The sequence below is a fragment of the Argentina silus genome (assembly GCF_951799395.1).
Source record: "Argentina silus genome assembly, chromosome: 4".
NCBI lineage: Eukaryota > Metazoa > Chordata > Actinopteri > Argentiniformes > Argentinidae > Argentina > Argentina silus.
Window position 1 is genome coordinate 9,558,491 of NC_139658.1, and position 14,039 is coordinate 9,572,529.

General features: G+C 42.6%; 1 protein-coding gene across 1 annotated transcript in view; it reads left to right on the forward strand.

The window, feature by feature from the left end:
• Window positions 1-9,840, forward strand: part of tex264a (testis expressed 264, ER-phagy receptor a) — a 64,298-nt gene extending 54,458 nt beyond the window's left edge. The window contains exon 4 of the mRNA XM_083669018.1: window positions 7,612-9,840. Coding sequence (XP_083525144.1) covers window positions 7,612-8,000 — 389 coding nt within the window. The 3' untranslated portion in view covers window positions 8,001-9,840. The remainder of the gene's footprint in view (window positions 1-7,611) is intronic.
• Window positions 9,841-14,039: the final 4,199 nt, after the last annotated feature.

Below are 14,039 nucleotides of genomic sequence, written 5' to 3' on the forward strand. Positions count from 1 at the left end.
CAAAGGCACGGACGCCAAAGGCACTCAGGGGACTTAGTGCTGTTCACAGCTTTGGATTGATTTGTCAACACCACCGGATTGAGACAAAGGGGTGTTTTGTCGCTCGAATTTCGGATGGATGAAAAAGTTCATATTTAGTGATGCGATGGTTAAAAAAAAAATCCACAACCGTATTCGATTTTTTTCATGCATAGTCTCAGGCATAATGAAGAGACAACCACATTCGTTGTCTTCAAAAGATGATTCAGCCTGTTTTCATTGTCAAGGTGAATTATCATCGAACCCTGAGTCCTCCATCCTTATAGGCCAGCAGTGAAAGCTTCTCTGGTTCTGTTCTACCGCCCCTCCTCCTGGCTTTCCCCCCCCCCCCTGCAAGCTCAAAATGCCCCCTGGGGAGTGGGATCGCCCCCTTTGAGAAACAGTGATCGAGTATATAGCCTCTACGAAACTTTGTTTTGAAGTTTCTCTGAGAAGATTTTGGCATGTAATTTGAACGATGCTAACTTGGAATTGGAGTTGAAATAGAGTTGGAATCCTGCCGATTAGAGAGGCCGCTGCTCGCTGTGACCTGTGCTGTGGTAGCAAAGTGGAGAACAGAGAACCGGAGAAGCTTTCACTGCTGGCCCATGAGGTCAACTCAGGGTAACTCTCTCTCCCTCTCTGTCTCTCTCTCTCTCTCTCTCCCTCTCTCTCTCTCCCTCTCTCTCTCTCTCTCCCTCTCTCTCCCTCTCTCTCTCCCTCCTCACACTGTTCTCTCTCTCTCTCTCTCACGCACGCTCTGTGGCGTATGGTTTTGTGACCTTAAGACATAAGGAACTTGGTTTTTCACCAACCTCACCAAATCAGAATTGCTTTAATAATCAATCTGTCCGTCATTCAGCAAATCTTGTTGAAGCATGCACTTTCTATAGCAACCAGCGTTTACACAACATAGTTCTGCAGTACAAACAGGTGTGTGCGTGCGTGCGTGCGTGAGAGAGACTGTGTGTATGTACATTGTGTGTGTGTGTGTGTGTGTGTGTGTGTGTGTGTGTGTGTCTGTGTGTGTGCAGAGGGACTATAGACTGTTTACAATGTACAGTGTCCAGACGGTACAGCAGGCCCAGGGAGGGAGGGAAGGAGGGAGGGAGGGAGCACGCTCTCCTGGAGTTCCAGACATGGGGGATCTCTTTTAATGAGAAACGGATCAATCAATGCTTCTAAGCTGTGTCTGAGAGGCCTGTGCTGGAAATCAAACTCCACCATTTGGGAGATTGTGTTCGACTTTTCACCCAGACCCCACTGTACCATTACTCTACTGTAGTGTAGCTTAGCTTCCCTGGGTGGGTGTGTGGGGTGTGTGTGTGGGGTGGGTGTGTGCCTGGGAGTTGGCCTATCAACACAAAGCACTGCAGGACTGGACCGTCTGTACAACATCTCTCGAGAGACATGAAAATATCACTCATGCTCTCTTCGCATTTTAATAATCTGGCCGTCACTGCTACAGTGTGTAAGGACTTAGTTCATCAATCGTAGATGTGAAAGAAGGATAGCGCTGTGTAAACATGCCAGAAACAGACTACGAGAATGTGGCTCTTTTTCTGTTGCTACAGTACACACGTTGTAAATGATATCATTAATGTCCTCGGCAGGTTTAACACCTGCGCCTCAGGGGACCCATTCCACCAGGTGTGTCTTAGCGAGGATGTGCTTTTACATGTCCTCATCTTCATTCGATTGCTCAATTAAGCTATTTACTTTAACACAGTCAAATGGTACCTGTTTTATTAGATCCACAAAATAACCATAGGTTGTTCCTTCAAGAGGCGATCTGGGATTCAAAACAACAACTGTCCGGGATGTACCAATCCCAGATTGCCCCTTTTAGCCCAGTTGCTACAGTACAGTCTTAGTGCACTCTTAGTGGCTGTTGAGCTGAACGGGAGACCAGATCGATTGTTGCCCGCCAGGAGTACAAAGAGGGCAATGGTGTCATTATGGTCTCCTGTATATTTATTTCTAATGGCTCTATAATTACATACCAATTACACTGCATCTTCTAGGCTATGTGATTACATAGTCATTACATCGTGTAAAGACACAAAATGGAGGGTAGATGTTAGGTTTGCAACAGTAGCTGCAGCAAGACTTGTGAATTATATCATATTACATTGACATCTTGCAGATAAGGAGATGGTGATGAGACCAAGGGTTGTTTGATAAGGATATTTAACACTGACCTGTCAATGTTGCATTAGGAGACCAGTGTGATATCAGTGGTTCTGTGTTTTCCTATATTACAGAATAGTTTTCCAGTGCCATTGAAGTTGTATATGGAAGCAATATTGCAAATCTAAGGTTTTCTATGTTTCCAATCAAGAATCCTCATTAAAAAACACCACAGACCAATATTGACCAAACTCGCAGACCCATATTTCATGATGAAAATCTAAAGTGGGTCTTTCAACAGAATAATGCGAGCAGTTTACGCCTGTAGGGAGGGTGAGTAGATGAAAGAATAGATGGAATACAATTTCTTTCTGTTCTTCTATTTCTTCATTTCCTGTCACATTTTCCTCGCCACCCCACTCCCTCCCCCAAACTCCCAGCCTGCCTCAGTCTTGTCTGTCTCTAATTACCTCCTGCTCTCCTCAAACGCTCTCCTCCGTTTGAATACAGTTTTAAAGAACAGGAGCTTGATTCGGTGCTAATAATCCCGATGGGCCCAATTTAGCAACTAATTTTAGGCAAATGCTATCTAAAAGACTTTCCAAGGCATGGTCGGCTCCAATTGGGGGGAGCTTTGTCATAAGTTACTTCCAGTTTTTTTTTCGGGGTGGAAATAGTCCAGTTTTGTCAGAAGCTCTTCCTAGGGGGGGCTCTCCGCCCAATTACCTTTAAAAATACCAATTATTTCTCAGCACAGCTCCTCATTGAAACCACTGTACCTGGCATGGTCATTTTCTGCAGCATAAAGAAGCTGTGATACAGTACAAGATATAAACAATATAACCTCCACGGGCCCACTCAGACTCACTTATTGAGAAAACTCAAGATTTCCCTACGTAATATAAAACCACTGATCTAATGATGATCACTGCTTATTCACGCTGGACTGTAATTCCCTTGTAGAATAGTCCAACTATTTTAGTTTGTTTTTTGTATGGACTTGCTGGCGGGTAAATAAATAGGATGTTTCTCAGCCCATTAATATTCCATAAATAATAATAGATGTGCTCTCTATATATCACAGACAAGCTCAGATCTGCTGAATGCCGGACCTGATAATTAGATTGGTTTGCAATGGAGAGATTTGAATGGAAGAGAAAGGGGGGGGAGTGACTGCTGTGAGGAGCTCAGAGACCCTGTGCGTTTATTGCACTCTAATCCCCTGTGAGACACACTCAGTGAAAACACACTTGGATGTGTGGATGAGGTTTGTTTTGGGGTGTGAACCCAGCAGGGGAAAGGTCGTATCACGGTGTCATGCTCCTCTCATGGGACAGGAGACAGAAGAAGCTTCCTTCATCTTTCTTTAATGAGTTTCTTTCAAGTGCTGGTATAAGATGGCCTCTTTCAAATATTCATTCAAGAATCATTCTCCTGTCCATTATGAACCGAATGGTGTCTTCGTGACAGTGTTTGATACTGTATCTCAATTGCTCCCCTATTTTACATACCACCATAGTGTGACCCGCATACTATACTGCACATGTACATCGTGATGAATAGACCATTTTATGGTGATAGGGGTAGAGTTGAGCTACTGTGGTTCCTGCCTCCTCCTTAGGCTCCGGCCACACCAAACTATGCTATCCATTAATTACAGATTGAGCCATGGGAGTCTCTATGGGAGTCATCCGTTGATGGACAACGGAGATGACAAGGGTCTGTCCATTTCATACGTCAGGGTTAGGGTTAGGCAGTTTTTTACGGAAAAAAAGTTAGAAGGAGATTCACTTTCCACAGTCCGTTCGTTCCTTTTAGCCAATTAGAAACCAGGTTTCGTATGAGTTGCTAGGTTGCATTGTTCAGTTACTAGGTTGTTTCAAATGCTACGCCCGAATACGGATCCGTTTTTATCCGTTTTCTGATAGTTTGGTGTTGCCCGGAGCCTTAGAGCCGTTGTTGTTTCGTAGTCATAAATACCAAGCCGGCTCCTGAGGAAGATGCACTGGATGTGAGTGACATTTTACGGGAGGGAAAGAGGTGAGGTGAGGTGTGCTGTGTGCTGTGTTTCTTACATTAATCAATAGTGAAAAGGTCTCACATTTGTGTGTCTATTTTCAGCCTCACCGTTTATGCCCAATGACCAGAGAGAGCAGTGCTATAATTGAGATGGCAGGGAGATCATCGAGTTTTTGCTAGGGGGTTTTGTCTGCATTGGCTGGCACTCTCCTGCATGAACACCCTCTAGATTTTAACTGCTATCATTTCGTCAGATATCATTTTTGATTATTCAGATTGATTAACATTATGGCAAATCATCAGTTGATCATTTATATGGGATTGGAGAGGCTCGTTGGTTTGTGGCCTCTCGCTCTCTCTTCCTGTCTCCTTGTCATCGCTGCCACTCCCCACATGCAACACACCTTCATGACCCGTAATTACTGTGATGAAGTTAACTAGACATCTAAGCTGAAAGCACTCAAACTTGCCAGCTAGTTTGCCAGGGGAGGTGTGCGGGCAGCTGCCAAGAACCTTACTTACAGTTCTCCGCACTCCTTTAAAAAGCACTCTTATGTCGTTGTCGTCACTTCCCCCCCCCCCCCCCCACACACACACACACACACTTTGGTGACACATCCATTACTGCTGTTGCAACGGCTTACTCGCTGCCCCTATGATGAAGACTTAACCAGTGCTTATGTGCAAGTCATTCAGTAGATAGCTATAGCATTGTTGGCTTCAAAACATTACTCACTGTCGGGTGTTCAATCAAATATGCATGTGCAGATAATCCTCTAAGAACGCCATTGATCCAAACCGCATGTCTCTATCATAATCCGTTCATAAGTTATTGGAGTATTCACCCTTGAAGGATGGCCAAAATTAGAGTGACTACATCTATGGAGACCAGAGAAAAATAGAAAAGAGGAAAATAGCATCCCAACTAATTAGCATTAGGCTGCTGCTGTACCTCGTATCAGGCTACCTGACAGGCTCACTGTCTCCTTGGACTCCTCATTTTTCTGCTCGAAATCCGCAGGGCCCAGTATTTCGAAACTTGATAGGATTATTTTTTGCTATCCAGGATCAGATCTACAATATGTGGCAGGTTTTGAGTGGTATTGGGGAAATCAGCCAGTTGTTCCTGGATAGCAAGAAAAAGAATCCAATTAATTTTGATCCAGATTAAAGGTTTTGAAATACTGGGCCCAGGACATAAAACAATACAGAGGTAAGACGGATATCGATTTTGAGACATGACATGTACACTCACTGAGAACTTTATTAGGAATACCTGTACACCTTCTCATGGTGGAGGTGGTGTAATGGTGTGGGGAATGTTTTCTTGGCATACTTTGGGCCCGTTAATACCAATCAATCATCGCTTGAATGCCACAGCCTATTTGAGTATTATTGCTGACCATGTGCATCCCTTCATGGCCACAATTTACCCACCTTCTAATGGCTACTTCCAGCATGATAATGCACCATGGTCACAAAGCAAAAGTCATTTAAACTGGTTTCATGAACATGACAATGAGTTCAGTGTTCTTCAGTGGCTTTCCCAGTCACCGGATCTGAATCCAATTGAGCATCTTTGGGATGTGGGAGAACAGGAGATTCACAGCTTGAAAGTGCACCTTAAAAATCTGCAGGAATTGCGTGATGCAATCATGTCATCATGGACCAGAATCTCAAAGGAATGTTTCCAACATCTTGTGGAATCAATACCACAAAGAATTGAGAGCAAAGGGAGCTAAAAAGGGAGCAAAGGGAGGGCCCTACCCAGTATAAGTATAGTGTTCCTAATAAAGTGTTCAGTGAGTGTATATATTAATATTCTGTGATACACTTTTCATATTAATGCAAAAATGATTCATTTTCAAAGATTCCTTACAAAAACAAGCGTATCTTTGGGAAATGTCAACAGAGCGCTGAGCGTACCCCGAGCCTTTTACCATTTAATGTCATTCCTATAGTTACGACCACAACGTGTTATTATCTCTAAAGTTGCAGTGAGACGACGGCGCCGTTCTATCAACAGTGCTCAGTGCTTATCTGATGCATTAGGTTACGAAATCCGTCTTTTTGGATACAATGTTATTGATATGTTCGACTTAAATCCACAATGAATAGAGGGGAAACACTGTCTGAGGGAACACATAATGACACGACACTGGTGGGGGAAAAAGTCTGCAAAACTGGGAGACCATTTTGCCTGTTTCGAACACTGGCTACTACATCCTTTCATAGAAGAGGATAAAGGTTATTCATTTTATGAAGGAGCCGTGTCATACTTTATACAGTTTTTGTGTTCATTCATAAACAACAATTCACTGATTTAAACTCTTAATTCGTATGGATGCACAGACACACACACACACACACACAACTCCAATCATATAGGATCGTGAATATCTGTGGAGGTCATCATGACAAGGCGCTTGAGGGGGAAAAAATGCTTCCTCCATCATAAAAGGCCAAGCGATCATAGGCTAATCAGGCTCAGCTTGTGTCATTTCTTAATTACCCTGAAAGCATTAGCCAGTTCATCATGTTGTTAAGGACATCACTGCCTGGTCCAGCTTCATGATGAATTCACATATTCTTTATTTCCTGTGTGAGACCGTAGCAGACGCTGAGGGTAAATACCCTCTAGAAAAGGGTAAATGGGAGAAATACACAATTAGCTACCAGACAATATGGCATAATTCAATATAGCTAATTTGACTTTTCGATGCATGATAGGACGAGAGTGAGGAGCTGAATCCTGATAGGCTGTAAATGAGGGTGCTGGGATTGTGATCATCTACTATTATCATGATTTACTCCCTTAAATACCATAGTAGAGAAGGAGGAAATCTAAGATACTGGGTTTATGAGTGAGGAGCTGGCACAGCACACACACACACACACACACACACACACACACACAATATCCAAGCACAGAACAGGGTTACAACAGCATGCTGGGAAATCAAAGATTCACTCACCCACTGAGATATGCCTGCCTTCTCAGACGGTGAGATCTGCAATGCAGTCTTGCATACACTCAGATCTCATCCAACCAGGTGTGGTGAAAGGGATATTGTTATCTTTTGCTGCCCACATACAAACTGCCACCTTTTCCTTTCCCCATCTTACACTAACAGCAGTAGAAGTCTGGTATTGACACCACCCATATCCATGTTAAATAGCTTATATGTGAACGTTTGTGTTTGCAGTACATGGGGATAGATTGTGTTACTGTAAGTCAAGAATTTCTGAATTCACAGGTGTTTGTACCTGTAGCTATGACATGTAGCTCTAGTTCACCCTCTAAATTTCTAGTCATTCCTGGTTCTATATTTGGATGGTTATGATCAGACCCATCTGTATTTGATTATTTATGATCACATAACCACATCAGGGTTCTCCACCCAGCTGTTGGCTTGCCTCACGCTCCTCTCCATGTCGTTGCAGGTGCAGGTGCAGGTGCGAATGCAGATTCCCACAGCGACGTCACCTTGGTCAGCGGAGAGTTGCCATCTGAGAGCGGGGAGACATCCCTGGCCCCGCCCACAGCCACAGCCCCCTTCTCCCTACCCTTCTCATCCTCACTGCCGCCCAGGGACCAGGGCGACGGGGACGAACAGGGCGAACACAAGGACCTTGGTGACAGGGTCTCCACTGAGTCTGTGACCAGCGGCTCCTCCTTTGAGGAACTGGACTTGGAGCAAGTAGATGACCAAGAGAGAGAGGAGGAAAGGGAAAGGAAGGAAGAAAGCCCCACGGCGGAGGATGGAGCCATCGAGCCTCCACAAGACGCCGCAGCTGAGGAGAGGGAGCCCATGGGGGATGGAGAGGAGTAGGAGAGGGCAAGAGAAAGGGATTGACCTCCAGGATTTTGGCTGTTTCTTTTTTTGTGTGAGAGATTTCTTTAGCTGTTGCTATTTTTTGGTTATCTTTCATGTTAACTTTGTTGGTGGATCTGTAGCCATACTTCTCATGACAGACACACACCATTATATTTCGGGACCTCTGAACTTTCCTGTGTAAGGTCGTCATTTCTGTGTTTCGAGATTATGCTAAAACTCTTTGATTGTACTTTTTTTCTGTTTTTGTTACATATCAATAATGACAGTTCTTCCTTTTTTTCAAAACATTCTTCAAAATAAAAAAAAATAAAAAAAATAAAACAAGACACATTCACCAATAGAAAATCATACACTTATTAGCTGCTTTTCGACAGCGGTGACGGTGCGTGCCAAGGCTTACTAGCGGCCAGTTAATGCTTAAAACGCGGTGCCCCTTTCCACAGCTGAGCTTTCTATTCCCGCCCCGTAAATGATCTCCAGTTTGTTTACATTCTGTGGTTCTTAAGGTGGTGTTATATGGAGTCAAATCCCCCGGTTTCCCAACAGGTTCTGATTACTTAAGCACTTAGTGTAACATTTCAGTTGTAGGTTATTTAGTTTGAGCGCTATTCAAATCTATTTGATTGTGTAGTTACTGCGAGCTATGCCTGCCACGCACCAAGTTCACTAGCCAACTAAAGCTCTTGGATAATAAGAAAATCCTGTGCTCCTTGTCCCGTTTGGCCTCACAAGGACCAGGAGGGTAGAGGAGGCTAAAAGCTTGAGTTTTAAGCACAGAATTGGCCCAGAGTAAAGCACCGTTGAAGCCCGGGCCTTCGCATTCACTGGTACGCATGGCGTAAGCCTCACTGTGGAAAGTCAGCTATGGAATGGACAGATCCATTGTTACAATGCACATGTGTGGCCGATGCAAGTCAAGTATTACAAATTGAATGACTTTCTAACCTTTAACTGTAATCACTCCCTGATAAGTCTAGTAATCCCATTTTTATATATTTTGTATATGAACAAAAATGATATGAAGGAATTAAGGGCATTTACAGTAATTGTGCAGAATTGTTTTTTTTTTATTTGTCTACCTACAAACTGTACAGTGACTGCAATGCTACCTAATTTACCTATTGTAACACCTGTTCAGATAACTGGCTCTTGGTGACCCAAGACCAAGTACTGTACCAGAGGAAATATAATATTGGAAAGATCTAAAGTAATGTTTATTAACTTCCACATGGATAAAAGTGGATATCAGCCATGCCAAAAGGTTCCTTTTGAAATAACTTTGACACCTTGGAAACTCGTAAGAAGTGGGGCAGAGCTTATACAGAGACTAATCTCTAGAAGTGTAAGAGAAAGGGTTTAAGGTGAACATCAGTTCAGACTTCACGTCATCAAGGGCTAGGATTTACAATGCAACTTGGGAGATGAAAACTGTCAGAAAGTCGTTTTATTAATCAAGTGGAAATGATGTAACAATTTCACAACAGTGGCAAGACAAAAGAAAAAATCGGAATCTCCGGCTTTCAGATAATCTGTTCTATTGCTTTGGCCTAGGAGTTTTCTGTAACTACTCATGTCTGCGATGAGCACCAATAGAATTCATATACTTTGACTTGAATCAGGGATATACTAAGTTCTTCACTTCGTTTGAGTATTATAACAACTTATAGCATGTTGATGATCCTATCACCTATGGCATAGCCCTTTGACTCACTCTGGTTATTGTCACATATTCTTGTGTTGATCTCTTGGTGCTTCGAGACACTGAGGATAATGTACAATGCCGTGGATGTGTGTTTCTATCTGTAATAAACCTTTTTTCCATTGCAAACTTGAACCAAGATTGTCTATTTCGCTTCTATTCATATGAAACCTACTGTTTGCACACTGTGTAGTAAACATTGACAGTATATTTGGATAGTCAGCTCTCTCTCTCTCTCTCTCTCTCTCTTTCTCACTCTCTCTCTATGTCTCTCTCTCAATTGCTAAAGAAGAGTTTGATTTTGCCTCACTCAAGTAAGGAGTGGTATTATGCGATTAAATGATGGATAGACCCAAAGCACATTAACATAACCACTTTCTTTTATGCAACAAGCTTCATGACCATTCAGACTTGTCCATGTGTTTCTTGGTGGTCTATATAGACTTTCATTTTCGCTGCTTTTTGAGAGAAGCAAAGAGATTCAAAAGGCTGAATGAAAGAGATGTTTAAGTGTCTCTGATGGTTTAAAGCCTCTTCAAACCCTCTTTGTGAAGGAGCGATTAGCTTCAGCACTCTCAGTTGAAGAAATAATTGTTTATGACAGTGGATAGAATCAATATGCACACAAAGTATAATGTGAGGGTGAGAGACCTCCTACTCAAGTGTATGAACATGAACTGAAAGTGTTGATTGTGTTGCAGTAGCCCATAACATTATCACAGTATCTATCTTCATAACAGGCTGGTAGACCACCCTCACAGAGCTGCACTTAGCTACGGAAGGTCTTCAAAGGTTAGTCAGGCCCTCAGGATTCCATCAAAGTAAATACAAACCACAGGTGTCATTTGAGACTCTCCAAACATGTACAGTACGCAAGTCTTCTTCACAGGAGGTAAAATGTTATGGTTTGGGGGCTATTTCATTTTAGCTAACATTTCCTTGAATTGCTTCATGCTCATCCCACACCAATGATTCTCTGAAACAAAAACATCGTGAAAAACCAGCCCCTTTGTGTCAAGGGAGTAATGTCATGGGTCTTTGTTACAGGACCATAAAGACAATGTGCCTGTTACATTGATTATTTCTCTATGACAGTTCTTCACAGGCTGCTGATATTCTTGGTGAGTTACGATTGATCAGGACCTTTAGAGCGTTTAATAGTCCCACATTGAACCACTTTTGTATCAGCAACATATTATGTCCTCAACAAGCAGACAGCAGCACCTCTCACGAAACATCCAAATTAGGTTGATCTATATGTTTGATTGTTTAAAGATATGTTCTGTAGTTGTTTTAATGTATCCACATCGTTGGTACTCTTTTAGGTATGGTATTTACAGAACAGTCGAGGCTCATCTTTTTCCAAAAGTCACTTTCAGGTGCTTTTGGCTGGGTGAATCAACTACAGCCAAGATAACAGGAAAATTCATGTTAGGTTGTATTTTGAAAGGAATATCCCTTTAAAGTTGTTTAACAGGTGATCCGTCAATTTAAGACTGTTCAGGTTTATTCCCCTCTGTTCGTCACTAATTGACTGCTGTTTTGCTTAGATACTCAGATCACGAAGAAACCAAAGCTTCTCATATACTAGTGCTCATTGGTTAGTATGGAAGGTGGTGAGGAGAGCATCCTATAGATAGGTCTCCCCTGGAGAGACTTTATCCCTTTATGGGCCACATGTTCACTTGGTGCATCAAAGTGGATTTCACTCCACATTAATTAGTTGCTCTAAGCGTGTGCGTAATCATCTGAGACTCATTTCAAATACGTTGGTTAATTTCAGAAATTAAATGTTCAAGAGGAGGATTGTATATTAGATTTTGTTTTATTTCAACCTACATCTATATGTGTTGGGATGCCACACACACACACACACACACACACACATACACACACACACACACACACACACACACACACACACACACACACAAAATCAATGCTCTAAGGACACACTATTTGTGGCCTCTCTTTTCTAGCACTGGTGTGCACTTGCCTTATCGTCAAATGGATTATTATTAATTAGAGAACAAAGCCAAATAGTCAATATGCAACACCGTGGGTCTAGTTGAGGAGTCCATTGGAGTCAAAACCATCAGTATCTTATGATGTGCACCAGGCTAGATTGAAGCCGTTAATTGTCTGATCGGGTCAGGCCTATGCAATGTATAACCACATTTGACATTGCAATTTGCAGAGGGATTGGTTTCTGAGGTCTGTCCTGAATGTGTCTGCTATGATTGTAGTTATGACTCTGGCACCCCAGCCATTGTCTAAAGGCAAGTTTCAAGATGCATAAGTCTGAAAGCACATATTGCATTGGGGTAACACGCTGGGGCGACAACTGATTTAATTAATTGTGAAACCCACAGAGGGGAGGGTTATCACCGAGTTTTGAGGACATGGAGATTATAGCCTTCCCATGTTGTTAATTATTAATCTCATTACACTGGATGTGTGGAGAGGGGATGACGTAGCATACCAATTCATTTGTGTGAATCTGGTTCTGACAGAAGAGGGGAAGAGGTCGCAACACATCTTGTGGTGAACTGATGATCTCGGGAGTGCACGTCCCGCGCGCGCAAGGTTACCACCTGGGAGCCAGCATGCGTGCGCCCTCCTTTGACAATGCTGCCGTGTCAGAACTTGTGCGTGGACTGAAAATAGAAGCCCATTGATCCCGCGGCGATGCAGCTAACAGTCTCTTAAGAACTGTTGTTACGGAGTTTTGCCTGTCCGATTCAACAAAATCGGGGCGATTCCCCAAGCCTCTCCACATTTGCATGCGACGCGCGCCTAATCAGCAGCTCTAGAAAATAGAATAAAAGCCTTAAGCACAACAATTCTATATAACCATTCTTTCTTATTTGTAGTGTTATTGATCTTGCTATTGTTAACGGTAACCTACTATTAATGATAGTCACATTCATCTTGGATAAACTTATGAGAAAGACTACGATCCGTTTCTTGCGCCGATCGAAATCAATCAATTGTAACTCTGTTGGTAGTCAGAGTGGTCGTTCAAAGCGTGCAGGCTCGTTAACCCACAGACACACCTATTCAGAGTCTCTATCATGCACAGGCGTTTGGACCGTAGACTGAGCTATGTCAAAATGCCATATCACATATTTGGGTCTGTGCATCCGTTTTAAAGTCATTTCGTAAACTTCAGCGTTGAAAAAAAAAATCCTTTGATGAACATAAATCTCTTGCACAGAAGAGCATATGTTTTTCATGCTTCGACTCATCACTCTGTAGGGTACCAGCCTTAACAGCGCGATCTTATTTGTAATATCTCTATCTGACTGTTGCAGTTGGGCTTCTACAGGTCGACGCGCAGTTTTGAGCATGGAGTGAAGGCTAAGAGGAATTGGCACCCATGGTGGGTGAGAATGAGACTTGGAACCACTGACCGTTGGAGAAAATCTCAAGGAATCCGCGCACTCGTCTGAGTCTTTTTTTTTCTTTCAGCACCAAGGACAGTTACTCATACGCGCCGCGACTGCGAGGCGCGAAAACTTCACCCGCTCCAAGTCTTTCTTGCCTTCATCGTGTGTAGTCAACAACAACGCAAAATTCGGCATAGGCAACAGCAGAACAGGCGACTTATCAAAAGTAATCACAAAGGATATGAAGTGTTTGAGCGAATCAATGCAACATATCGGACTTGGCATCGCTGGGAAGTGAATACCGCACAGGTAAGACTCTCGAGCGTTTTATGTGCACATCTGTTCTGTATATTCTATGCAGCCTACAACCATGTGCATTTACCTGTAATAACGCTACCGATGAATTAAGAGTATAGTCTACGACTGTAAAGGATTATCAAAAGATTAACAAGTAACAAGCGGCTGAAACAAAACCAACTGCCTAATCTCTTTTTTTTTTGGTTTAGCACGTGTTAATCTCATTATCTGTAGAATGTCTACATTTTTATGAGGATAGACCGACCCCATTGTTTCACAAGAGTGAGAGATTATCATGGAGGTGTATCATGAACTAACGCAGGGTTACTTGCTTGCCATATCAATATTCAATATTGATCTTACCAATAGCTAAGGCTACTGTATGCTAATAATATGAGCACAAATGCAATTACTTAAGTTTTGTATGTGACGGTTATATTTCCGAGCTCATTTTGGAGAGCTTGGACCCCAGTGTTTTCAGGGAGCACTCCTCTTTTCATTTTCATCATTTCTTTTCTGAGCAAGAGAAAACGCCGGTGCAATCAACAGACATCATCAACCATCAAGCAAATTATAAATGATCTATAGGCCTAATGATTCTCTTAAATGTGATTTTTGATGGTAGACCTATATTTTTTTTAATATTCC